At 52.1% G+C, this 26,866-nt stretch overlaps 2 protein-coding genes across 4 annotated transcripts; both read right to left on the bottom strand.

The window, feature by feature from the left end:
- Positions 1 to 495: 495 nt before the first annotated feature.
- On the bottom strand, positions 496 to 21,639 carry mamdc4 (MAM domain containing 4). 2 transcript variants are annotated; one of them, XM_088615132.1, is made up of 28 exons: positions 21,154 to 21,639; positions 19,543 to 19,650; positions 18,878 to 19,030; positions 17,336 to 17,458; positions 15,796 to 16,026; positions 15,302 to 15,430; positions 15,055 to 15,213; positions 14,500 to 14,600; positions 14,002 to 14,160; positions 13,199 to 13,289; positions 12,222 to 12,371; positions 11,905 to 12,003; positions 10,466 to 10,603; positions 9,699 to 9,826; positions 9,479 to 9,590; positions 9,103 to 9,207; positions 7,765 to 7,899; positions 7,343 to 7,473; positions 7,046 to 7,265; positions 5,900 to 6,037; positions 5,672 to 5,796; positions 3,883 to 3,973; positions 3,504 to 3,653; positions 2,965 to 3,090; positions 2,487 to 2,614; positions 2,160 to 2,268; positions 1,832 to 2,004; positions 496 to 1,736 (listed from the first exon to the last, which is right to left on the bottom strand). In XM_088615132.1, exons 1-28 carry the CDS (start codon positions 21,218 to 21,220, stop codon positions 1,692 to 1,694), a joined length of 3,624 nt encoding a protein of 1,207 aa, XP_088471258.1. In that variant the 5' UTR covers positions 21,221 to 21,639; the 3' UTR covers positions 496 to 1,691. The 2 variants fall into 2 exon arrangements, with proteins under 2 accessions (XP_088471258.1, XP_088471260.1); XM_088615134.1 differs by having other exon boundaries at positions 496 to 602.
- An 848-nt stretch (positions 21,640 to 22,487) lies between these two features.
- On the bottom strand, positions 22,488 to 26,136 carry phpt1 (phosphohistidine phosphatase 1). 2 transcript variants are annotated; one of them, XM_088615164.1, is made up of 3 exons: positions 25,852 to 26,136; positions 23,646 to 23,844; positions 22,488 to 23,271 (listed from the first exon to the last, which is right to left on the bottom strand). In XM_088615164.1, exons 1-3 carry the CDS (start codon positions 26,003 to 26,005, stop codon positions 23,229 to 23,231), a joined length of 396 nt encoding a protein of 131 aa, XP_088471290.1. In that variant the 5' UTR covers positions 26,006 to 26,136; the 3' UTR covers positions 22,488 to 23,228. The 2 variants fall into 2 exon arrangements, with proteins under 2 accessions (XP_088471290.1, XP_088471291.1); XM_088615165.1 differs by having other exon boundaries at positions 23,646 to 23,773; positions 25,852 to 26,048.
- Between the last annotated feature and the right edge of the window lie 730 nt (positions 26,137 to 26,866).

Below are 26,866 nucleotides of genomic sequence, written 5' to 3'. Positions count from 1 at the left end.
GCTGTGCTTTTGTTTCATGTGAGATACACATGAATGACAGTAAAAGGGTCTCAGCTAACACAGGTGCACATACTGTACAAACCCACACATATACACATGGGCACACACACACACACACAGGTATGCACTTACAAACTCAGATACTTGCACTCACACAGCGCCACATGTACAAACTAACAGATTTACATACAATGGGGTCAACTCACCACTGGGATGCTGTTGTAGCCTTGAGACATGTATTTATGTAAACTAGAATTAGTTCCCAGTTGCTGTTCATGGTGAGATAAAGTAACCTTGCCTACCTACGATAGCTTGATTATTTTTTTTAGTTTTTAGGATGATAAAATAATTAACCTGCTGTGGAGCTGAACTTGCCATCTTGTGACCTCAGAGGTGGGAAGTGGACGTTCCTTTTGGAATTACTCTTGGTTGTTTCTCGTGAAACTACCCCCGCACACAAATACAAATACAGAGTACGCAGTGATGGACAATGTGTTATTTTTTCATGCTTTATTGAGTCTGAAATTAGTAATTTTTCTGCAAACTGTTACAATGGGCAGTATTGGTGACCACAGTCAGTGCTGTGGCCCTGTTCCCTGTACCTAGGAGAAGAGAAAAGTACAGCCATTGAAGCTATACAAAACGTAATCTTTATGCTACTGAAATTTACTCAAGATCGTAAGTCATTGTTATAATTGCACCATTACTGAATGATAATTATCGCCATAATAACCTGAGGCTGAGACCATCGCAACAACTGGCCACACCCCCATGATACAGCTCCGCCTCCGTCACCAGGGCCTCCTCTGCCCACCTGCATTGCCATGGTCCACTGCAGCCGGCACTGTGCAGGTGAGCTCGGTCAGCCTCGTGGCACCGCAGTCTGTGTCCATGTGGGTGTGCACAAGTCTGTGTGCGAGTGGGAGTGTGAATCTGTTTGAGTGCGTGTGAGTATGAGCACGGGTCAGTTGTGCGAGTCTGCACGAGTCTGAGTCTTTGAGCGCAAGTCCGTGGGTATGAACCCGAATGTGAGTGTGAGTCTGAGTATGAGTGTGTTAAGTCTGTGTGAGTCGGAGTGTGAGCATAAGTGTGTCTGAGCGTGAGTGTGTGTGTCTGTGAATGTAAGCATGACTGTGAGAGCACAAGTCTGAGTGTGACTGTGTGTGAGCACAAGTGTGCAACTCGGTGTGAGCGCATGACTGGGTGAGTGTGAGACTGAGTGAGCATGAGTCTGTGAGTGCAAGTGTGGGTGAATGAGTGTGAGTCTTTGTGTGAGTAGAAGTCTGAGTGAGCGAGTGTCTATCTGTGCTTGTGTGAGATGCATGCAAGTGTGTCCAAGTACAAGTCTGAGGGCATGTGTGTGCAGGTCTGCATGCGTACAAGTCAGTGATTGCGAGTCTGAACATGTCTGTGTGAGACTGAGGGTGTCTTGAGTGCAAGGCTGTGTGAGCACAGGTGTTTGAGCGTGTGTGTGTGCATGCTACAAGTCTGAGTGTGAGTCTGAGTGTCAGCATGTCAGTGAGCCTGTGTGAGCGAGTCTGTGGGTGTGTGTGTGTGTGTGTGTGAGCGTGTCTGCAGCCCATAGGGGGGCAGCCTGCAGGTGACACAAGCAGTTCTCCTGCTGTGGTGTCACCCAGTTGAATGAAGGTGCCTCCAGGAAGCACATCAGAGCAAAAGCACTGTCCTCCCCCCTACTGCGCCGGCCCCAGGCTCATGGGTGTAATATTCACCCTGTCCTGTAGAGGGAGAGCAGGGTCAGTCACTCATGCATGTCTGTCTTGGGATAAGAGAGAAAGGGGGATGTGCAGATTCACGGACAGACAGGCCTCACCTGGTCGGAGCTGGAGTAAGTGATGTTATTGAAGCTCATTGCCGGAGTGTGGCTCGGTGCTGCCCCCTGGCGGTGACGCAGGTAGAAGACGAGCAGTACGGCCAGTGTGGCTAGGAGCAGGAGTAGGATGATGATGGACGCCACAACGCCGGCTGTGCTGTCAGGAGGCTCAGCTGTGCGGAGAGAGGGGGAGAGTGAGCGAATACAGCAGCAGACACAGGCAGGAGGGGGACACACCAAAGAGCAGGCTGGAATGCGGAAACTATCATCAGTGAGAATCACCTCGTCTAACACCACTCAGAGGGCATGAGAAGGAGAGCAGTCTGACCTGAGGAGGGCGGGTCCGGCTGCTCTCCAGGGCAGTTCACCCCGGGGGTGTAGATGATGTCATCCAGGGCCTGCACTCCTGATTGACCCTTGACCCCCTCAAACACAATCTGAGAAAGAATGCGCAAGAGAGCACATTATCACAGTCAACAAGACCACAGCGCATGCAGAAACTCAGTGCTTCATTTAATTTCAATCTTTTTTTACTCCCATTTCATAAGGGGAACCCAATGTAATAGGTGTTTCTGAGATGGCCTTGAAGGCCAGAGTCATGGAAAAAAGCTATGGAGGTGGAGGTACAAACTGAGCATCACTACTGTCCTCTCACCTGGTACTCCCTCTCGCTTCTGATGAGGACATCATAGCGTGTCCACTGCTCGGCGCCCTCCACCCGAAAGAGCTCCACAGCCTCTGTCCTCTCAGAGGACAGCAAGACCACACGGAGCTGCCCCTCGGCTGCAACATACACAGAGTACGGCTGAGTGGGTGGGAGCTGCTCCCAGACAGGCCAGAGGACAGGTGTGCAGTCAGGGCCCAGGGAGAGGGGAGGTGTGCAGTCAGGGCCCAGGGAAAGGACAGGTGTGCAGTCAGGGCCCAGGGAGAGGACAGGTGTGAGTCAGGACCCAGGGAGAGGAGAGGGGAGAGGACAGGTGTGAGTCAGGACCCAGGGAGAGGAGAGGGGAGAGGACAGGTGTGCAGTCAAGGCCCAGGGAGAGGACAGGTGTGCAGTCAGGGCCCAGGGAGAGGAGAGGGGAGAGGACAGGTGTGCAGTCAGGGCCCAGGGAGAGGACAGGTGTGGTTCTTACACAGGGGGTTCCGGTATGCCCAGAACCGGAGACAGGTGCCACCTGTCGGGGGCAGGTGTGGACTCAAGAGCCAGGCCTTCTGCCCTGCTGTCTCCCGGGGGCTGCTGGGCAGAAACAGGAAGTGACCTGCGGGGGCAGAGGGACTCCTTCAGAGAACAACTTCCAGGGCAGGGAGAGTGAGAAAGAAAAATAACTGCCAGCCTCCATCAGACTTTCACTGACTGCGAGTTGACAACTGATAGGCTTTCACAAGTGCTGCAGAATAACCATGACCTGGCAATCAGTACGGAGCTGTAGGCTAGATTTCATTTTAACAGGAGATGTAAGAATATGTTAACCCTTTATTACAGGTGCTGTAACATGACTAAACTGCGTGAGCCCCACGGTGCTGTAGGTCACTGTTAGGACTCATGAGCCTGACGCTCTGCACCTGCAGCACAAGACCTTTACAATCCTGCCAGCATTGGGCTCCGGCAGCCTGCAGTGTGGCTAACCCCCCAATCCTAAGAGTAAAAGTACAGTCACAGGGATGGGGTTACCGTGCACAGTGCCCAGGCTGTGGTCATGTGGGGGGGTGGGGTACTGCCTCTCCACCTCGGTGCTGGTCCAGTCCCAGTCCAGCTGGTCCAGCTTGGGGTTCTGGGTGTTAGTCCAGCTGCACATCCCCCTCTCAAAGTCACACACTGAGGCTGGAGGAGAAGGGCTGGGTTATTACACCGCTGAGGCAGGATGGACCCCACAGGCCAGACACAGCTGCCATCTTGTGCAGCCCTGGTGCCACAGGGTTCCTGTACAACAGTCCTATGAGAACGGTGTGAGAAAGGTCACGTGCCCTCTGCTGTCCCAGATCAGTGGATCTGGACCAATCCCGCCACCCGGTTTCTCACTCCCTCACACTCGCAGCCACACTCTGCTCACCTGGCTCTGGACAGCTGTGAGGACTGAAGGTGATGTCATCGATGGCGATGTGTGTGCCGACGCCCCCCGCGCCCTCGGCCTCGAACACCAGCTGGAATGCACATCAGTGTTAGCATTGTACTGGTCAGCGTTATTACTGTAGAGCAAACAGAATTGTCATGGGCAATGAGACGCTAATGGTGAAAATGATCTTCCTCTCCGACTCCTTGGCTCCTGTGATTTCACTGCTGCTCCTGCTGTAGTGAAACTCCATCCTCAGCTCCAGAAGAGCTGGACAGGTGAGCCCAGCTCCAGCCTGATCTTGTCAGGACTCAGGGACACAGCCCGGGAGACCTCTAGGGAAAACCAGGCAGCCACTGTAAGTGGTGTTGGGGACCTTTTCCATACCGGTGTCCCTGTACAGTGAAAGGAGACACTGCAGGCTGTGGGAGGTGCCAATACTGCAGCTGATACTGTTACAGCTTTTCCTGACTGAGAAGTGTCTTTTAGATAATGTTTGTGACACTGGGCATTGTAAACGCTTCTAGCTTCAACCAGAGAGGATGTTTGTTGAGATGTGGGGGGTCCCCTGAGCAAATAAAATTGCAAAGTTTATAGCTTGGTTAACCTAGGTAAAGTTGTGGGGGTTACTGATGGTCAATGAGTAGAACAGAAACACACAATATAAGATCACATTAAGAGCACAAGGACAAAAAGATGCAGGGAAGAAGGAGGAGAGGACAGGAGAGGAGACGAGTCCAGAGGAGTTGCACCAGGCGAGAGCTCCTATTCCTACAAAACCTGACTAGAGCGAAGTATTTGAACATTATTAGAAAAAGTTTGCTATTCTGTGTTTTTAAGGATCTTGTATTTCCTGGGTAAAAGATACCTGCATAGGGTGCATTTTCTAGAACAGGGAGATGGGCTCCCATTTATTTGGTGGCCTCCGGGGTGCACAGAGACAGATTAGACTGCAGGTTGTATCGCATTTATTTAGAAAGGCGGCTTCTCTCTTAATGCCCACAGAGGCCAAATAAGAGTTTCATACTTTATCAGAAGCTGGTGGGATTTCTCTTATTAGAATGTTAGGCCTCTGAAATGCCTTGTCTGTAAATACTGTCTATAGAGTAACTTGTGTGTCGTATGTTTTGTTGTGTGTAGTGTAGTTTGTGTCTTGTCGTTGTAATAAATATATGTTTAAGTTTGCCTGGATTATTACTCCTCTCATTAAAGCTCTGGCAGAGAACAAAAAATTCATGTCTCTAATTACACCAACCGTTCAAGTATATTCTGAAGAAATCATTTAAAAATTAGGGTTATGAAAAATTATTTTACTTATTGACTTAACTGCTTGGTAAAATCCTGCTTTTCACCATTTTTGTAACGATATGTTAAACCAAGGTCCTGACTAGCTGACAATTAAAGATCCCAAAGCACTGTAAGTGCAGGGGAGTTAACCTTGGCCTCCTGGTTAAATGCTACTATAAATCTGCATAATCTGACTTCTCTAAACTTCCCCCTCCCTCAATCGGTGAAGCAATTTCTCAGTCCTCCCCAGCTCTGCTTTATAATGGGGGCTGCAGGTGCAGAATGGCTTCCCCACATCACAGTGCTGCACTGCAGGGGTGGATGAAGGCCCCTCCCCTCCACAGGGGACCATGCAAACCACACAGGTGGCTGGAATCAGTGAAGCAGCAGCAGGTTTTCACTTGTGACTCTCTGCCGACTCTTAGTGGACAGTCCCTTGTGTGCAACTAATTCCACAGCTGAGAAGCTCCGATTTAATAGGTGCTTTCAGGGTGTAGCTTACCTGCCAGTCCCTGCTGGTGACGATGTTGCCGTTGCCGTGACGCCAGTCCTCACCCTGAGAGATGCTATCAGAAAAGATTTCCACTCTGTCCCCGTCCACCTCCTGCACAAAGACCCTGAGAGACCCTGCAAAACAGCAGCACAACACCGTCACTGTGTCATCAGGACAGAGCATCACTGCATTCATACATAATTAGTGAACATCAATTATTAATATCAGTCATCTCACCTGGCTTCTCTCTGCCTACATGGTACCAGAACTGCACACACTCAGGCCTCAGGGGGGCGCTCCTCACAGCAGAGCTGAGTGTAGTGGTGCGGCCGCTGGGCAGGACCTCCCTGCTGGTGTCTGCGATCATGTAGAACCCTGGAGGCAGACGCACAGTTAGCCTGGCACACACCTGGTGCTGCTGCAGCTGATGTACCCAAACCTGGCCCAGTTACTGGGCTTAACTGGCAACACCCATCGGGTGCTCCTCAATTTTCAGGATCTGATGATTGAAAAAAAAAATAATTGTGTAATAAAATAATAAAGTGTAATACATCAAGGGTGGACAAAATATTAGGGACATCTAGGTTAATAAGCAAGACTCATGAGCAGGCACAGTCCCAGCTCCTCCCCCTCTGCTGAGGGCTGCTGGGAGCAGGGAGCTGACTGGGCTGCCTGAACCTCGTGGAACGGGCGCCGTGTCCTGCTGCTCACAGACACCTGACATGTCTTTCTGCAGGAGAGTGTAAACACAGGAGACATGGTGGCCTTCTCCGTCGGTCTGTCAGCCTGAGCTCCGTGAAGTTGGCCCCCCTACAAACAGCACGAACGATGAAACACACCTCATTCGTTAGTGCTGCGTTTGTGCCTTTAAAACAAAGTTTAAATATTTGGTACTTTTAATTGGTTTGATGTGCATATTTATTTTAAAAGGTCACAATGAGAAACTGGTTACTTTTTCAGATTCTAAAAAGGGACACATCTACGAAATATTAAGACGTGCTTGTTTAAACCTTTTTTAAGAACATGCAATTGTTTGCTAATGTTCACTTTTTTAAGGCTCAACCTGCAACTCTTCTGATTAGGATATGATATTGGAGATAAATTTAATTTTCCTGTTCACACAAATGCACAGAGAATTTTGGTATTAAATGCAAAATCAACAGAGTATGTGAAAAAACCAACAGAACTGAACTGACGGGGTCACTGGAGGTCAACGTCACCGGACATGGTCATGTGATTACCCGAAAAAGGCGATGCTTTATCTCGGGAATGAAAGCAACTGGTTAAGCTACTTTCAACACCACAAACACAGTGCCAACAATTGAGACTGGTTCGGCCCCCCTGCGACGTACGTCACATCCCCGAAAAAAACGAGTGTCGTACCGGTCTCAGTGCCCAGGCTGTGGTCTGTTTCCGGCCCGTGGGAGATGGACCCCGAGACTCGGTTCTGCCGGACCCAGCGCTCGGCGCCGGTGGAGGAGAACTCGCAGGCGGAGGCGTCGAAGGAGCAGCTGGTGTGGGCAGGGCAGGGCTGCGACAGGACCATGACGTCATCCACAGCTACACGGCCGTCGTAGCCGTCGCGCAGGGCCTCCAGCACCAGCTGCAAGAGGAGGGGCGAGACGTGAGAGACGGACAACTGTGCAGAGGGGGGCTTGGAAGAGTGGCGCGGCAGGGTACCTGGAAGTTTCCAGAGGACGGGGCAATGGGACAGTTGCCAAGGTGCCAGGTGTTGCCATGAGCGCCTCTTCTAGTCCACAGGACAGTCTCGGCGCCATCACTGTGCCAGCGCAGCTTCACACTGAGAGAGCCTGCAGGGGGTCATGTCCACTGATACATCTGTACTGTACATGCCTGCAAGTGTTGTCTTAACTGTATCTGTAACGGCTCCATTAATGCTGAATCTTGGATACAGAGTCTGACCAATGGGATAATGCAAACTGTGTCTTCCATACTTACAGACAGTGCAGTTCAACAGCTGGTCTGACTCTCCTCCACCACCTCCTCTCTCTCTCCACCCCCCTCCCAGCCCTATCCCCCCCACCCACCTTCTCCCCCCTCCATCTTGTCTACTTTCTCAGCTCCTTATCGCCATCTCTCACCAGTCTGGGGTCCATACAGCAGGTACCAGAAGGACAGGCAGATGCTGGAGCTAGAATGGGACTGAGGGAATGTGAGCAGCCGTCCGGTGAGCCCTCGGAGAGATGGAGACCACATGGGCACCGACACACTGACGCCTGGACACAGAGAGACCACATGGGCACAGACACACTGACGCCTGGACACAGAGAGACCACATGGGCACGACACACTGACGCCTGGACACAGAGAGACCACATGGGCACGGACACACTGACGCCTGGACACAGAGAGACCACATGGGCACGGACACACTGACGCCTGGACACAGAGAGACCACATGGGCACGACACACTGACGCCTGGACACAGAGAGACCACATGGGCACAGACACACTGACGCCTGGACACAGAGAGACCACATGGGCACAGACACACTGACGCCTGGACACAGAGAGACCACATGGGCACGGACACACTGACGCCTGGACACAGAGAGACCACATGGGCACCGACACACTGACGCCTGGACACAGAGAGACCACATGGGCACGACACACTGACGCCTGGACACAGAGAGACCACATGGGCACCGACACACTGACGCCTGGACACAGAGAGACCACATGGGCACGACACACTGACGCCTGGACACAGAGAGACCACATGGGCACGACACACTGACGCCTGGACACAGAGAGACCACATGGGCACCGACACACTGACGCCAGGACACAGAGAGACCACATGGGCACGGACACACTGACGCCTGGACACAGAGAGACCACATGGGCACGACACACTGACGCCTGGACACAGAGAGACCACATGGGCACGACACACTGACGCCTGGACACAGAGAGACCACATGGGCACGACACACTGACGCCTGGACACAGAGAGACCACATGGGCACGACACACTGACGCCTGGACACAGAGAGACCACATGGGCACCGACACACTGACGCCTGGACACAGAGAGACCACATGGGCACGACACACTGACGCCTGGACACAGAGAGACCACATGGGCACCGACACACTGACGCCTGGACACAGAGAGACCACATGGGCACCGACACACTGACGCCTGGACACAGAGAGACCACATGGGCACGACACACTGACGCCTGGACACAGAGAGACCACATGGGCACGACACACTGACGCCTGGACACAGAGAGACCACATGGGCACCGACACACTGACGCCTGGACACAGAGAGACCACATGGGCACCGACACACTGACGCCTGGACACAGAGAGACCACATGGGCACGACACACTGACGCCTGGACACAGAGAGACCACATGGCACTGAGCTGGACAGTGAGGGTGCGGAGGGTAAGAGGCTGCATACCTGACCCGATGGTGTGATCAGACCCAGACTGGAGGTCCCAGTCGAAACTGTCTGCCTGGTCCTGGTACCACCCACACAGACCCGTCTCAAAGTTACAGGAAACCTCTGGGTGACAAAGAGATGGAGCTTCACAACACTGCACACACCACACCAATACAACACTTAATACGGTTTAAAAATACTACACACACCAGTACAACTCTTAACACAATTTCACAACACTACACAATGCTGCACACACCAGTACAACAGTTAGCAATTCCACAACACTGAACAGTTATACAACATTGCACACTCCAGTACAACACTGAACACAGTTACACAACATTAAACATAGCTGCACAACAGATACACAATTCCAAACACTGAAAGACACCTTTGCTGTTGACTGGCAAGTATCTGGTGTCGCAGTTCACAAACTGGAAGTCATCAACAGCAACCTTCTGAGTTTCAGGACGAAATGCATGGACGTGACCTCTGACCTCGATCTGTATGGGATCACATGAGGAAGAGAGAGCAGCACACTTCACACACAGGTTCTAACACACAGTTAGACACAGGCATGCGCACGCACACACTCGCCCTGTGAGACGGACCTGGAAGCCTCGTGGTCTTGCTCCGATGTAAAGGACCGCTTCGTGCCACTCCTCTGCGGCTCTCCGCTGATGCCACCCCTCTGACCGAGTGCCCAGGGCCTGGTCCACCACACTTACTGAAAGCACAGCTGGAACACAGACGAGTGTGCACACAGTGAGCAGGAGGAACAGGAGCAGAGACGAGTGTGCACACAGTGAGCAGGAGAAACAGGAGCAGAGACGAGTGTGCACACAGTGAGCAGGAGAAACAGGAGCAGAGACGAGTGTGCACACAGAGAGCAGGAGAAACAGGAGCAGAGACGAGTGTGCACACAGTGAGCAGGAGAAACAGGAGCAGAGACGAGTGTGCACACAGTGAGCAGGAGAAACAGGAGCAGAGACGAGTGTGCACACAGTGAGCAGGAGAAACAGGAGCAGAGACGAGTGTGCACACAGAGAGCAGGAGAAACAGGAGCAGAGACGAGTGTGCACACAGTGAGCAGGAGAAACAGGAGCAGAGACGAGTGTGCACACAGTGAGCAGGAGAAACAGGAGCAGAGACGAGTGTGCACACAGTGAGAAGGAGAAACAGGAGCAGAGACGAGTGTGCACACAGTGAGCAGGAGAAACAGGAGCAGAGACGAGTGTGCACACAGAGAGCAGGAGAAACAGGAGCAGAGACGAGTGTGCACACAGAGAGCAGGAGAAACAGGAGCAGAGACGAGTGTGCACACAGAGAGAGAGGTGTGAAAACAACTGAGCTGCAGTGCAGGTGAACACGGCTCTACCTGGCTGAGAGAAGTTTCCGGACAGCTGGTAAGAAAAGTGCAGGCTGCAGGAGGGCCCGGAGGGTCCGAGGATGGGGCTCAGAGCACGGGCATCACCGAACCCCTGTCCCAAGGCAGGACCCACAAACATGTAACGTCCTGAGGGGAGAGAGTCAGCAGAGCATGAATACAGGAATGTAATAAATGGACCTAATGTACCCCAATGTATCAAAACTTACACAAAATGTACCCGAACGTACCTGAAGGTACCCAAACATTCCCAAATCTACCCAAATATTCTGAATGTATCCGTACAATAAAGATGTATTAATCTACCTTTATACACCTGATCAGATCCATACAGACACCTGTCCACCTTTATATACTTGGACATATACTGTACATATATATGCTGTATATTCATAAATGTACACATATCCAAATATATACACATGCATATACTGTACCTGTCTAACTTTTTCCATTAGCCCAGGACATATCCATATAAAAATACACCTCTCTACCTTTATACACCTGGACATATCCATACAGTGAATATAAAAAGTCTACACACCCTTATGGAAACTGCAGAGTTTTGTGATGTAAAGCCAGAAATCAAGATAAATCATGTCAGACATTTTTCCATCTTTAATGTGACCTTGCAACCAAAAGAACTTAAAGAGAAAAAAACAAAGAGAATTGTTAGGAAAAAATAATTGAAATTAAAAAACCTACAACACCCTGGTTGCATAAGTGTGCACCCGCCCCCAACTAATACTTTGTAGAAGCACCTTTTGCATGTATTACAGAAGTAAGTCTTTGTGAATAAGTATCTATCAACTTTGGACTTTGCAACACCTGGACGTTGCAATTTTATCCCACTCTTCCTTGCAAAAAAGTTCAAGATCCTTCATATTGCCAGAGGATCTCCTGTGCACAGCCCTCTTTGGCTTTACATCACAAAAACCTGCAATAACGGTGTGTAGACTATATATATCCACTGTATACATACATACCTCTGCCTTTACACAGCTAACCACATCCACATACATATGCACACCTATCTACCTCGTACAACTGAACATATCCATATACACTTGCACAAGCTCTTCTTCCTTTATATACCTGGACATCCATTTATATATACACACCTGCCTACCTGTCTACACCTGGGCATAAACATACACATATACTCATATCTATCTCCCTTTATTTACTTGGACACATACATATAGTCACATCTGTCTACCTTAATACACCTGTGCATATCCCTCAACACACACACACGCACGTGTAATTTTATACCTGGAAATATCCATAGATATATCCAGGAATATACAGGACATACACATATGTCTACCTTTATACACCTGATCACATCCATATTTGTGTGGATATGGATACACATACATAGTGGTGTATGTGATGTCCCCATGTGGTGTATTTGAGCAGTGCAATACCTTGTGAGGAGTCGGTGTCCAAAGTGGTCACTGTCCACTCCAGCGTCCCCACACTGAGGTCTGTCCAGCCCCTACTGCTGGTCTCAAAACTGGTGTTACCTATAAAGCTTAAAAAGTTGAGTCACTTGGGAAAGCAACAGTGTCACACTGCACAGACGCACACTGTACATCACAGACACACAGGAAGCTGCAAACTTGGAACAGGCCATGCTGTTAAGGAGTAGGAGAACAGGGGAAGACACAACAGAGAAGAAAGGGTGGGGAACAGGAAAGTGGGAAACAGAGAAAGCTACACGGGAAATGGGAAGATCACTCACCACACTCGGCCTCATCGGAGCCGTCCGGGCAGTCCAGAGCGAAGTCACAGACCCGGTCCTGCTGCACACAGCCCCCCTTGGCACACTCAAACTGCCCCACCTCACAGGACGCGTGGTGTGGGGGGATCTTGGGCAACAAGGGAGGAGGCTCTGTGGGCAGAGGGGCAGTTAGTTATACCATCACATCTTCTGCCAGGACATCAGGGGGGGCACAGAGAAACAGCACCAACCCCACTGTTCTCAGTCCAGCTCAGACTGACTCCATGTGGATGTCTGTCTAATGACGGAGCATGTCTTGCAGGGCAGCAGAAAGTGTGCGTCTCTATTAACCTCTCCCTTCTAGCATCAGAAGTACAGCCTATCCTTCCTGGATACCCAGGCCTGCCTGTCCAGTTCTTATGGCCAGGCTGTGGTCACTGAGCCTATCCTTCCTGGATAGCCAGGCCTGCCTGTCCAGTTCTTATGGCCAGGCTGTGGTCACTGACCCTGTCCTCTCTGGATAGACAGGCCTGCCTGTCCAGTTCTTATGGCCAGGCTGTGGTCACTGAGCCTGTCCAGTCTGGATAGCCAGGCCTGCCTGTCCCGTTCTTATGGCCAGGCTGTGGTCACTGAGCCTGTCCAGTCTGGATAGCCAGGCCTGCCTGTCCCGTTCTTATGGCCAGGCTGTGGTCACTGAGCCTGTCCTCTCTGGATAGCCAGGCCTGCCTGTCCAGTTCTTATGGCCAGGCTGTGGTCACTGAGCCTGTCCTCTCTGGGCAGCCAGGCCTGCCTGTCCAGTTCTTATGGCCAGGCTGTGGTCACTGAGCCTGTACTTAACTAGTATCCGTTTCACTTTGTTGTCCTTCACTCTCCAGCTGCCTCTTGCTCTTGCTCTCAATGCACATGTGTGTTCGATCTTAACTGACCCCTCATTTCCAGGGCTGATCCTGGCAGTATGTGGTGTGTTGCTGGCTTTGCAAGGCATTGTGGGAACTCACCGCTGGAATTCCGGCAGTTTGGAGACAGAATGAGGTCATCCAGAGCCACTCCGCCATAGCCGCTGTCCCTCACTGACCCCACGATGAGGATCTGAGGACACAGAGGGCACTTAGAGAGATGGACCAGCACACTCACAGCCTCAACAGCTGTTCTCAGTTATAAACCAGCTGTTTCTTTCTGATTCAGCGGCAGTGTCAAACACATGGTCGACCTTTCTTGACACAATATCACAAAGAGCTGAATTCGTTAGATACACAATTGCTTGAGTGACTTGCTTATGTGCTCAATTACAATACCAGTGAAACACAAATCAGAAGATGGAACCCACAGGACTGTAACAGGGCAGGACTATTTAAAACTGTAAACAAGAGGCACTTCTATAGGGTTGTGGAGGTCTGGAAGAAGGTGTTCAACTACAATGCTGAAGCTGCTGTCTGGAATCACTCATGAGACAGCTGGAGGAGATCCTTGAATAGCCACCAGGAACCCCTTGATCTAGATGGTCCAAACTGCCCCAGTTGTCTGTAACCTCCATCCTGTTCTCAAACTCATGAGTCACTGGGAGACTGGCCCTCCAGCAAGATTCTAAACTAATTTATTAAGTATAATAAATGAACGAGAGTTATTCATTACAAATGTTTGTTAGGTAGCTATTCAGTCATTTTCTCAATAGCACATGGCTGTCGAAATTGCTCACTTTTAACCACTCCTTTGCAGTTAGCTTTCCTGAGTATATACCCTAGACTCTAGACTCAGCCAGCAAGAGTTTAAAATCTCACACACAACCTCTCACTCTCAATACCTGGAAGGTGCTGTTGACGACAATGTCCACCTGACCTTTGAACCAGAGGTCACCATGGTTACCATCCTTGTGCCACACTGGCTTCAGGCTCTTAGGGGTTAAGATCAGCACAGACAGCACCCCGACACGGGGCCCAAAAAGGTGGGCGTACAGCACCAACTGCAGGAGGAGCAAAAGGAGACGGAGTGAGAGAGACGGCAGGAGAGGACAGAGGTGAAAGAGAGGTGGCAGAGACAGAGGGGAGAGACGGGACAAGGAGAAAAGACCAGGAACCAAGAGACAGAAAGAGGGAGAGAGGTGAGGAAAACGGGGAGGACAAAGCTGCAGGGAGAGAAAGAGGGGTGGTACAGATGGAGGGGGAGAGATAAGACAGGACCAGACATGATGACTGTTAATAACTGAAAATAAAGCAACAACTTCCACTCCATGAGTCCAAGACCAATCACAGGCAGCCACACAATCACAAGACCCATCACAGCCAATCACAGGCAGGCATACCGTGCAGGGATGCGTGCTATTGGTGGGCTCCAGGACTGGGCTATGCAGGTGTGTCCAATGAGCGCCATCACTCATTGGGCTGCTGATGTACAGGAAGTGCCCTGCAGAAGAGGAGAGGGTGTGTCATGTGTGAAGATTATCACTAGTAGAGAAGACTGGGAGTGCTTGTGCCAATCACGGCCCACAGAAGCTTCGAGGCACGACAGCAGAGCACCTGCTTTGCTCACCATACAGCGAACTATGGTGGTGGTTCCCTCATGTTAAAATTCAGAGAAATAAAATCATTCGGGCTAATCTTAAAACCTCTGGGGCTCAATGAAATGGGGCTATAACACAAACATCTACTGTATGTTCAAAACAGAAAGTAGTCAATATCCCTGGCTGCGAAGCTCTGAACAGGGACCCCATCAGCTCTCCGCCTTCTCTAGATGGACCACTCGAGCTATGAACCAGAAACCACATCAGTCCCAAACCTATTCAAACGAGGAGGTGTTAAAGAAAGGCCAAGCAGGACCCCAGACGTCGTAGTTTTAACTGTTTTGTGCACTCTCATACCCGCAGCCATGTTCAGTGTGTGATCCCTCCCGGGGCCAGCCTGCGGGTCAAAGGTCACATACGTCTGAGTCTGATTGATCCGGCTCCAGGACAGATTCGACTCCTCGCCCTGTGACCATTCGCAGGTGCTGCGCTCGAAGTCGCACTTCCTGTAGTGACCTGCAGAGCGAGGCAGCGGGCAGAGTCACACAGAGCTGTGCAGCGCCGACCGCGCCCCCCCCGGCGCCCCAGAGCCCCCGCCTCTCACCGCAGAGCCCCTCGCTCTCGTCACTACCGTCCCCGCAGTCGTCCGTTCCATCGCAGACTTGATCCGCCCGCACGCAGCCCCCCCGCCGGCACGCCGTGGAGCCCCCCGGACAGGAGTCCGGCTTCGGCTCTGAGACACGGAGAGGGAGGAGTCAGCAGGGCAGCCTGGGACACGTCACAGAGAGCATGGACAGACTGGCCGAAAGACAAACAATTCTGGCCTGGAGAAGAGCTGACAGGTGGACAGAGAGGGACTGGTGGACAGACAGGTGGACAGAGAGGGACTGGTGGACAGACAGGTGGACAGAGAGGGACTGGTGGACAGGCAGATGGCCAGAGAGGGACTGGTGGGCAGGCAGATGGACAGAGAGGGACTGGTGGGCAGGCAGATGGACAGAGAGGGACTGGTGGACAGACAGATGGCCAGAGAGGGACTGGTGGACAGACAGATGGCCAGAGAGGGACTGGTGGACAGGCTGGTGGACAGGGACTGACCTGGCAGTGCACAGTTCCTGAACTCCAGGTGGTCGATGGCGACGTCTCCGGGCCGGATGCGGGCGCGCTCGGAGTGCAGACTCAGTGCAAACGGCCCGGCGACGCGGCCCAGGAAGAAAGAGGCGCGCCTCCAGCCCCGCACGCTGGAGCCGCCGGGACGCCACAGGACAGCGTGCCCGCCCGGCAGCGACACCTCCCCCCAGAGCGACGCGCTGCCCAGCCCGGTGTGGCCTGCGGACACGCAGAGAGAGGGAGAGCTGAGCTCCTCAGCACTGGGGCGCAGGGCCTGAGCTGAGGCCTGAACCTCATGCTCAAAGACACTCGCAACGACCCACCAGAGTGAGCTAGTCGGCGCAGGGGCTGAGGGAAATTTAAATTCCGCTGGGGGGGGAAGAAGACACTTTTTAGCTGCGTTAAATCAACTCTTTCGTTAGCGGCGCCTGTGTGTCGTTTCGTCCAGCGTTACCGTCCGCCCCCGCCGTACAGGCCGAGTTTCTAGCGCCCCCGTCACGAACCCTACAGCTACACCGCAAGAACTGTTCGTTCTGTTAAAAACTTAAGAGTAAATACCCGTACTCGTCGACATTATTTCTCCCTGAAGAGCAGCGTCCCGCTTACCTCAAGTTTAAATGGAGGAAGACAGTGGTTTTACGGCGTGGTCGGCTCCGCGAGCGCCCGGCGGCGAGAAAGACCGGGACCGCGACCACCTGCGCTCGCGACTCGACCGGGCTCACGCGCGCCCTCTGCAGCTTCCCGCCAATATGCCAGCCCGCGGCTGCGCGAGACACCACCTGCGTCGGCGCCGCCTCGGTCGAGGGAAGGAAATGGTGTCTCGCCGCCGGGATCGGGCGCCATTTTCTACTGCAACAGCTTGTACGAAAAACCCAGTTTTGGGTTTCGGGGCGAAAGGCCACTGAACAACACGGGTCCGGATTCGTCGCCGGACGCTTTACGAAAGTCAAACTCAAGTGCGACTCGGGGGATAATGTCCAAACCCGCAATCTGGAAACGTTTTTTGCGGAAATCCTCCCTATGGACCCAAGAGCTGGAGAAGCAGCTCTGCGTTTCTCCCGCTTATCGTTGAGAAGGCGGTTTTTTTGTCACCTCTCACAACTTGTCGTTGTGCTCTTTTACACTTCAAGTATCTTAACTATTTTTCTTCTGGGGGGGAAAACACCATCTTCTGTCATCATTAAATTGCTTTTATTTGTTTCAATTTCTGTTCTATCTGCCAAGTAAATGACCGTAAAAAATAATTCTGTTTCTTGCTGTTCTGTCAGGATTTAGTTAGCTTGGAATTCGCTTAAAATCGTATTCTGAGCGCAAAGTTATACAACTTAATTTCGTAAAAGCATTAAAAAATCTATACAAAACAACAACAATAATATAAGTACACATGCAATGGATTAAGTTTGTTTCAAACATCAATACCCTGGTGGGCATGAGGTGCTGGTGACACAGAAAGGCGTTTGTGTGAAAAGGTTTGGGAGCCACCACTGTAAAGACCTCTGTATACAGGCCAGCCTGCGTCAGCTCGTACCCGAGTCCCACACGAAGTAGCGGAGCCGGACCTCGCAGGTGGCAGCAGCCTGCTGCATGTTGGGAGACACCAGCAGGGCAACATCCGAGACACCACTGAGCCCCGCCACTGCCATGAACCAGCCTGCACGACACATGAGAAATACAGTCACCAGGGTGCAGCGTGTACCTGTGTCAGTGCCCAGGGTGCAGTGTGTAACCTGTGTCAGTGCCCAGGGTGCAGTGTGTACCTGTGTCAGTGCCCAGGGTGCAGTGTGTAACCTGTGTCAGTGCCCAGGGTGCAGTGTATAACCTGTGTCAGTGCCCAGGGTGCAGTGTGTACCTGTGTCAGTGCCCAGGGTGCAGTGTGTACCTGTGTCAGTGCCCAGGGTGCAGTGTGTAACCTGTGTCAGTGCCCAGGGTGCAGTGTGTACCTGTGTCAGTGCCCAGGGAGCAGTGTGTACCTGTGTCAGTGCCCAGGGTGCAGTGTGTAACCTGTGTCAGTGCCCAGGGTGCAGTGTGTACCTGCGTCAGTGCCCAGGGTGCAGTGTGTAACCTGTGTCAGTGCCCAGGGTGCAGTGTGTAACCTGCGTCAGTGCCCAGGGTGCAGTGTGTAACCTGTGTCAGTGCCCAGGGTGCAGTGTGTAACCTGTGTCAGTGCCCAGGGTGCAGTGTGTAACCTGTGTCAGTGCCCAGGGTGCAGTGTGTACCTGCGTCAGTGCCCAGGGTGCAGTGTGTAACCTGTGTCAGTGCCCAGGGTGCAGTGTGTACCTGCGTCAGTGCCCAGGGTGCAGTGTGTACCTGCGTCAGTGCCCAGGGTGCAGTGTGTAACCTGTGTCAGTGCCCAGGGTGCAGTGTGTACCTGCATCAGTGCCCAGGGTGCAGTGTGTACCTGCGTCAGTGCCCAGGGTGCAGTGTGTAACCTGTGTCAGTGCCCAGGGTGCAGTGTGTACCTGCGTCAGTGCCCAGGGTGCAGTGTGTAACCTGTGTCAGTGCCCAGGGTGCAGTGTGTAACCTGTGTCAGTGCCCAGGGTGCAGTGTGTAACCTGTGTCAGTGCCCAGGGTGCAGTGTGTAACCTGTGTCAGTGCCCAGGGTGCAGTGTGTACCTGCATCAGTGCCCAGGGTGCAGTGTGTACCTGCGTCAGTGCCCAGGGTGCAGTGTGTAACCTGTGTCAGTGCCCAGGGTGCAGTGTGTACCTGCGTCAGTGCCCAGGGTGCAGTGTGTAACCTGTGTCAGTGCCCAGGGTGCAGTGTGTACCTGCGTCAGTGCCCAGGGTGCAGTGTGTAACCTGTGTCAGTGCCCAGGGTGCAGTGTGTACCTGCGTCAGTGCCCAGGGTGCAGTGTGTAACCTGTGTCAGTGCCCAGGGTGCAGTGTGTAACCTGTGTCAGTGCCCAGGGTGCAGTGTGTACCTGTGTCAGTGCCCAGGGTGCAGTGTGTACCTGTGTCAGTGCCCAGGGTGCAGCGTGTACCTGCGTCAGTGCCCAGGGTGCAGTGTGTAACCTGTGTCAGTGCCCAGGGTGCAGTGTGTAACCTGTGTCAGTGCCCAGGGTGCTGTGTGTACCTGCGTCAGTGCCCAGGGTGTAATCAGATGAAGGGCCGCTGTCCTGCAGTGTCTCTCCCCGCTTTCTGCGCTGCCAGATGTTCCCTGGATTAGACTTGTCCTTCCAGCCACAGCTCGAGACCTCAAAATCACACTCGAACTCTTTCCCATAGCCTGCAGGCACACACACCAGCACACACAGGGATAGAAAGGGGTACAAGCAAAGAAGAAAACATCTGGACGGAACTAGACTGGACCCAAATGGAACGGATTGGACTGGTTTACACTTTTTACTAATTTAATTAAAATGGACATTGTTTACTTGGACTGGGTTAAACAGAACTGTCCTGGAATACACTATTAGTAGAGTAGAGAAGACTGGACCAAAATGGACAGTATTGTTCCACATGGTACTGTCGTTGAATCCCAGACTATAGCCATGCAACTCTTGGATCCCACTGTAATGGACTGTTTACTGAAGAAAAGATCCGCAGTGCTCTGCTATACAGCACCAACACATAACGGTGGAACAAAACCAATTAATGCCCCTCCTCATTTGTCCCCTTCCCTGCTCTGCACCAGTACTGAGCAGCGAGCTGTATAAGAGTGTTCGAGGAGTGTGGGGTGTGAGTGCAGGGACAGCGAGCTATTCAAGTGTGTTTGAGGTGAGTGCGGGGCCTGCTCACCACAGTCCAGCTCGTCACAGCAGTCTGCTGAGTCACACCTGAAGTCACAGCGCCCCTCCATTGGCGTCTGGCATGTGGTCCTGCCATCCTGGAGCATCAAGCCAATCACTGTGCGACACCAGATAACACATCAGCCAATCACAGCTGTCCGAAAGCATCTGACGAAGACACCTGGCACGTCCTCTGTGCTGTGCAGGAATAGGTAACTGCTTCACTTCCTGAACTGAAGGGGAAACTTCTGGGAGTCCGGATTTAGAGTCTGGAGCAGAATTCAGCCAAGACAACAGGGCCAACACTACCATGTCTCCAAACGTTAGAGTTATTCACTGGATTAGCAAGGTGGCAAAAACAGGAAATCGGCAATCTGAGGTTTTACCAGCCAGACAGACATGATCCATTAGAAAAATAATAAATGCATTTATTGCATTATCTCTTTCATCAGTACTGTTTATTTAAATCAGCCCCGCAACTGGCAAAACCAAACTCCTTAGCAACAGGAGTCTCATGTTCTTCCCTGCTGCCCCCCCCGTGTCTAAACTGCCCCCGACACGCCTGGCTGCCCCCGATACCCCTCAGAGCGTCACAGACAGGCTGACGGGACACTTTCCTAAAGGTTTATCAGTTGCCCTCGATCTCCAGCGTGTTTTATTGGAGATACGTGAAGTTTATGGGCTCAGAGTCCTCAGGTTCAGTGAAACACTCCACATGCTCAGAGCACATCCCACTGCCCGCCCTGGCATGCCATCCGATATCCGTGATCCCCAGATCGCCCGGCGCTACAGGTGCGGAGTCAGTAAACTACGTCTGCTGTCGTCTCTCACAGCGACAGTCACTTCTGCAGTAATAACCCCTGTGTTTACGCACAGGAGGGGACACCCCTGTGCTCAGCCTTTCTGCCCCAGCAGCCCCAGGCACACAAGCCAGGGGCAGGAGTGAGAACCCACTGCACAAGGCAGACACCAGAATTAACACCTTAACTCTTACCGGACTGTCAATCAGTGCAACAGAGATCACTTCTGCCTTCCCAGGGCGGTGTGCCCTGATCACTCCCACCCCTGCTTCATAAACTGTTTTCACATTTTATTTTCCTGCACCCTGTATAAAGAACAGCAGCAAAAAAAAAAACTCTAGTTTTCAGTCTCCCAGGTTTGCAAACCCGAGAACAGGAAAAAGACTCCCAATGTGAGAAAGCAGAACTTGAGACCCCGGGACGTCCCATCCTGCTCCTTTATTCCAGCGCAGGACAACCCAAACCAGCTCGCTCCTGGCTGAACCAGACCAGTCTAACCAGGTGCTGCAGAAACTAGCAACCCTGCAGCACCCTGAGTGGACAGTCCAGTGGACACCCCTCCTGCCTACCCACACTGCTGCAGAGATTTTAAAGGGCTTGTTTCTACAGAAGGAAAACTGAAAGAGGAGCAGGACTTTAGAAAACGCTTGTAGCGAAGGCGACAGAGTCCCGGGAGGGCGAACAGCAGTCTGCCCAGCGGCCTGAACAACAGGAAAAGGTGAAAGGTCAGAAGCAGCGAGAGGCTGCGCAGGTGTGAAACGCAGGCCAGTCCTGCAGCTGCAGCAGGACGAAGGGCTGGGTGCCAGGCCAGTCAATCTTACCCCTGCGTGTGGCGCACAGCAGCAGCAGGGAGAGCAGGAGCCCTCCACAGTCATGGGCGCCCCCCATTCTGAGGACCTGGAGCAGGACTGTCAGAGCACAGCGATCCTGAGCAATCCCGCACTCTCTCTCTGCTTCCTTTCTGTCCCTTCCGCTCTGCGCCTCTCCTTCTCAATGAACAGCCCTCCGATAACATCTGGACTTTAAAGCCATTGCCAGGGTTAATTAATACACACAGATAAGTGTAAACGCAGTCAGACCGGAGATGAAGTGCAATAATCTGGAATCCAGGTTGCTGATCAGTAGAAAAGCTCTGGGGTTATCTGTGGCTCTGGGGCTCACGTGACCTGCAGATCCAGCATGGCAGCAGGATTTTAGGGCTAAACCAACGGCCCCTTCCCAGGCGTTTCCGTGTTCCGTGTTAGATCAGAGTCACAGAGCTCCTCCCAGAAACACCAGATCCCCGCTCGCCCTCCCAAGGCTTAACAAGGCTTGCACTGTTTTAAGCAACAGTTTTCTTTCATAGAACTTGCTAATCTCCCCACCACTACCAAGCGAGGTCAGAGTGAGGAGCTCATCAGTCCCCAGCAGCAGGGGAGGGAGAGTGGGAGTATCACATGAAGCCCGGTGGACACACACACTGCAGGTGAGAAGGCCCTTCTGTGCAGCTGGAGCTTGGAGCACCACCTCCGCCTGAGGACCCCCAGACTGGCCGTGAGCCCACTGAGGACCCCCAGACACGGCGTGAGCCCACTGAGGACCCCCAGACTGGCCATGAGCCCACTGAGGACCCCCAGACACGGCGTGAGCCCACTGAGGACCCGCAGACACGCCGTGAGCCCACTGAGGACCCCCAGACTGGCCATGAGCCCACTGAGGACCCCCAGACACGCCGTGAGCCCACTGAGGACCCCCAGACACGGCGTGAGCCCACTGAGGACCCCCAGACACGGCGTGAGCCCACTGAGGACCCCCAGACTGGCCATGAGCCCACTGAGGACCCCCAGACACGGCGTGAGCCCACTGAGCACCCGCAGACACGCCGTGAGCCCACTGAGGACCCCCAGACTGGCCGTGAGCCCACTGAGGACCCCCAGACACGGCGTGAGCCCACTGAGGACCCCCAGACTGGCCGTGAGCCCACTGAGGACCCCCAGACTCGCCGTGAGCCCACTGAGGACCCGCAGACACGCCGTGAGCCCACTGAGCACCAGCAGACTCACTTCTGGCTGCCTTTCCTGCGAAGATGTGCTTCATTTACAATGCTCTCCGAGTTCCCATTTCAGGCCTGCTGAATTCCCCTGGATACCCACACCAAAGCAAACAGAAGGCTGTTCTGCATAATCATAACCCTTTATTATGATTTTCCTTTTATGGCACTCCACAAAAAAAATGCAACAACAACATACAACATACACTTGTTGGCTCCCTTGATTAGCTGGAAATTTAAACAGAAGTGAAACGCCGCCACCTGGTGGAAGTCGGGTGCAGTGCAGCCCAGTGCAGTCTTGTTGGCTGCAGTCTGACAGCTTTTGCAAGTCTCTTTTGCACTCTACCTTGTTTTTAATTACACAAGAAAATGATTTTCTTAATTGAATCAATTTCTCCCTTTATTGGAATCTTGAGCTGCTGGTAACCTAAACATACACACAGCCACACCCAGCAGAGGAGAGTCACAGTGATGCAGTTAACCCTTGATTTTTCTCTCCTCCTCAGCTCCCACTGCTCACGATTCACAGACACACAGAACACAGCAGCAGCATGGAGGAACGGTCAAGACTCTGGACAGAGGAAGAGGGTTATGGGTTAATCCCAGACAGGGCACTGCTCTTGTGTCCTTGAGGTGCTTCAGGAAAGGCCCCGCTGTCGAACTGGGGGGTCCGGGTGATCATGTCAATGAGGCTTCAGACAAACTCAGACTCACAGCCCAGGAGGACTGGAGTGCAGGACCCCCCCCACGGTCCGCCCCACACCCCATCAGTCCGGCTTCCCGGTACCGCGGTTCTAAAGAGGCCGGGTCCACTGCGTCAGTAGCCCTCGTTAGCCCAGGTCACCTCGTAGTCGGGGTAGCGAGCCTTCAGCTTCTCCGTGGCCACTGAGTGATTGGCTCGTCCGAAGCCCTGCGAGAGACAGAGGGGTCACGAGGGGGTCACCGGTCCCATCCTCTGCAGCTCCTGTCTCACACGCTGCAGGGCCAGCAGCCAGCTCAGATACTGAATTCAAGGAGCACCGAGGAGGGAACTGTCACCCTGCTTGTTCGATTTCCATCATGTATCTTAGGCTCACTCACCGACGACCAAAGATTATCTATTTATAAGTGGGGATTTTTTACAGCTTCTGTCCTGTTTTTTTAATCTTATGCATGTCTGTGCGGTTTTTTTTTTTTAAACCTGTGAATGGACTGGCTTTGCGGACATCTTTTTACCCACTGGCAAAGCAAAGTTCCCAGCCGGGACTCGAGAGGAAGGACAGCAGCCCGCCCCCCCCTCCTCACCATGGAGTAGCCGTAGACGTGGAGCCTCTTGGCCTGGCTGTCGTGCCGAATCCTGCCTCCGCCCACACACTCGCAGTCCAGCCCGCCCCACCGCTCGATCTCCTCGGACACGCGGTCGTAGATGTCCGCTGGCGACAGGAGCACGAGACACAGTGAGCGCCCAGCGAAGAGATGGGGGTCCCCAGGACCTGGAGACTCTCTAACGGGGTGCCAGCGAGAAAACTGAGCCAAGTCATTAGAGGCCAGAAAGTCTGGCTAAAATGGCAGAAAAAAACCCTTCTAATTAATGTCATGCAGCAACTGTATGGAAATCTGCAAATCTGTTGTTCAATTGATTCTGCTGTATTGGGCCTAACACAGAGAAAGCAGTTGGTACAATGTGGAAAAAATGAAGAAATGTGCTCTGAATGTGAAAAAACTGAAGGAATGGTGTTTGATTCCAGCGCTGTTGGTGCCCATTCATATGTAGTGATTCACAAGGAACACATTACCCAGGTAAGAGGAACTGCAAGGCCGTTTTCATATTTCAGGGATAGGAAGAAGCAGCATTTCAAACCACAATAAAAGTCAAATGTACACAGAAATCCTTTTCATACTCTTAATTCTGAATATCAGCTTCTTCAACTTCATCTGAAAAATGTTTTTGTGTTCCCAAACATAAATCCAATACATTCAAATATTCATTAGTTTTCTTATCTCTAAGTTAAAACAGTTAATATAAATAAATGACAAGGGCTAAAGCAGTATAGCATATATTTCTGCTCTACCAAACTATGCATGTGTAATATTAGTCATTTTCTGTAATGCGTTATGCATGTGCAACAGATGTGATGTGTAATGTTTGGCAATGTTTTTCCTCTAGGGAACAATAAACTGATCTGATCAGGTACTAGGAGACAATCAAGATGGATTTAGAACAGGTAGCACTTGCCTAACCAACCTGTCAGACGTCTCTGAAACAGTCGTGGATACACATGACACAGTATTCAGAAGACTTTTCAGTTCTTCACAAAAGATGAATACACAAAAGGGCAGCCGAAGGGCACAGAGGAGGAAATGTGGTTGAGAGGTCATTATTGACTAGAAAACAGGGGATATTGAAGACGGGTGAACACTCTTAGTGGGTGATGTAATCAATAACCACAAAGATCTGTCCTAGGCCTTCTGCTCGTCTGAAATTATCTCAGTGAGTAGTTAGAAAAACGCATCAAGCGTGCAGATAATTAATAATAATAATAATAATAGCTTACACTTATATAGCGCTTTTTCTGGACACTCCACTCAAAGCGCTTTACAGGTAATGGGGACTCCCCTCCACCACCACCAATGTGCAGCATCCACCTGGATGATGCGACGGCAGCCATAGTGCGCCAGAACGCTCACCACACATCAGCTCTCAGTGGGGAGGAGAGCAGAGTAATGAAGCCAATTCACAGAGGGGGATTGTTAGGAGGCCATGATAGATAACAGCCGATGGGGAAATTTGGCCAGGATGCCGGGGTTACACCCCTACTCTTTTCGAAAAACACCCTGGGATTTTTAATGACCACAGAGAGTCAGGACCTCGGTTTTACGTCTCATCCGAAGGACGGATACCTCAGGAGGATTAGCCACCAGCAAGCGAAATTCAGAAAGATTTCGAGACTTGCCAAGGCTTGGCCGACACCTGGCGGATGACGTTTAATGTAGACGAGCGCAGGGCTTTGCAGGCAGGTAGGAAAAACGTAAACTTGAAATAAAACACGAGATACACTGAGCTAGAGAAGACGACTCATGAAAACGACCGAGATGTTTCTGCCGACACATCATTTACATCAAGACAATGACTATGTCTGGGCATGTAGTCAAGAGTCTAGAATGTAAATGATAGGGATCGGGGTACACTGTCTGAGGCACAGGTGAAGCCTGACTGAGGAAACTGCAGTTCTGGTCACCGCGTTGGAGAAAATACCCCGCGACTCTGGAAGACCGGGGCTGAAGCGAACCTTTGCGGCGCACTCGCTGGGGGCGAGGGGCAGTTGCCACACTGAAATAGTACCTCTAACAGCAACACCGGAAAACAGCGAGCAGCCCGAAGGAAGATACCTTCCAGACTGCGTCAGTACCGTCCACCGAGCCCCAGCGTGCAGAGAACAGCCGCTGCTGGACAGCCGGTGTGTTCGCGCTCAGAGAGGCCACGCACGCCAGCCCTACTCTTCCTGCTCACCGTGGTACTCGGCCCACGCATAGCCCCGCACGATGTCTTTACTCGGCGTGTCGTCTCCTTCCTCGGTGGTGTGGACCCGGATCAGCACGTATTTGAACACTCCGTCCGCATCGATATCGGCTTCGGGGATCGCCGCTAACCTGGCCGCCGCCATGACGGAGACAACACGAGCGCAAGGACCTCTGGGAGCAGCGCGGTGCGTTCTGGGAGCCGGAGGCTTTCAGGCGTCATAGCGCAGCGAGACCGAGCTGTGCGGGTGAGCCAGACTCTTCTCTCAATTCAATTCAATTCGAGGTGCTCTATTAGCATGACCGATGGGTACAATCAGTGTTGCCAAAGCAAATAAAAATAATACAATTAACATAGAACAAAACAAAAAATAGAAGTAAAATAAAATCTCTCTTCCTCCGGTACATTGGAGAAGGGGCGTAGCCCACCCTGATTGATCCTAGGCCTGCCCAATCAGTCCAAAGTAATGTAAAAAAAAATTTCCCTTGCTTGCGTTACATGATATGCTTTTTAATGTTTGATTTTTTACATCGTATGTGATTTGCTATTGGCTCGCTGTATCTTTTGCGATCAATAAGAAAATGATGTAAATGTTGCGGGTCGGTGCATGCGTAGCAGTAGCCTCATTGGCTGTCGTTGTCGTCAGACTCTCTTAGAGCTTAAAGCTCCGTTACGTTGCCCCCCAACAGGCAGCACAAACGATGAAACCCACCTCATTTGTTAGTGATACGTTTGCGCCGTTGAAAGTAGCGTTTGTGCTGCTTTCGTTCCCGAGATATAGCGCCTGCTGTTTCATTATACCGCTCGAGGATGGCATTGTAAATGGGAGGGGTGCCCCTGTGCCGGCAGGACGGTCAGTTAGAGCCCGGGCCACCCTCTCTTGCACAGGCCCACCCAACAATCACTTCCTGGCTACACCCCTGCAGTGGCGCAGACGCATACCAGCATGACACAGTGCTGCTCAAGCAGGCGACACAGTGCTGCTCAAGCAGGCTGCACGGGGTTC

This window comes from Lepisosteus platostomus, chromosome 21 (genome assembly GCF_059453375.1).
Source record: "Lepisosteus platostomus isolate fLepPlt1 chromosome 21, fLepPlt1.hap1, whole genome shotgun sequence".
NCBI classification, from domain to species: domain Eukaryota; kingdom Metazoa; phylum Chordata; class Actinopteri; order Semionotiformes; family Lepisosteidae; genus Lepisosteus; species Lepisosteus platostomus.
The sequence above is the reverse complement of the archived record's forward strand: the minus strand, read 5'-3'. Positions and strand labels throughout refer to the sequence as shown.

Bases quoted from the DNA above. Each gene is read 5' to 3' on its own strand.
- mamdc4 (XM_088615132.1), bottom strand. From the start codon at position 21,220: ATGGGGGGCGCCCATGACTGTGGAGGGCTCCTGCTCTCCCTGCTGCTG. The intron at 5,797-5,899 runs GTGAGATGACTG...GCTGTTTTGCAG, and splicing joins TGTAGGCAGAGAGAAGCCAG to GGTCTCTCAGGGTCTTTGTG. The intron at 1,737-1,831 runs GTGAGGCCTGTC...CTCCCTCTACAG, and splicing joins CTTACTCCAGCTCCGACCAG to GACAGGGTGAATATTACACC.
- phpt1 (XM_088615164.1), bottom strand. From the start codon at position 26,005: ATGGCGGCGGCCAGGTTAGCGGCGATCCCCGAAGCCGATATCGATGCG. The intron at 23,845-25,851 runs GTGAGCAGGAAG...GCACCCCGTTAG, and splicing joins TGCGTGGGCCGAGTACCACG to AGAGTCTCCAGGTCCTGGGG. The intron at 23,272-23,645 runs GTGAGGAGGGGG...TGTCTCTCGCAG, and splicing joins ACGTCTACGGCTACTCCATG to GGCTTCGGACGAGCCAATCA.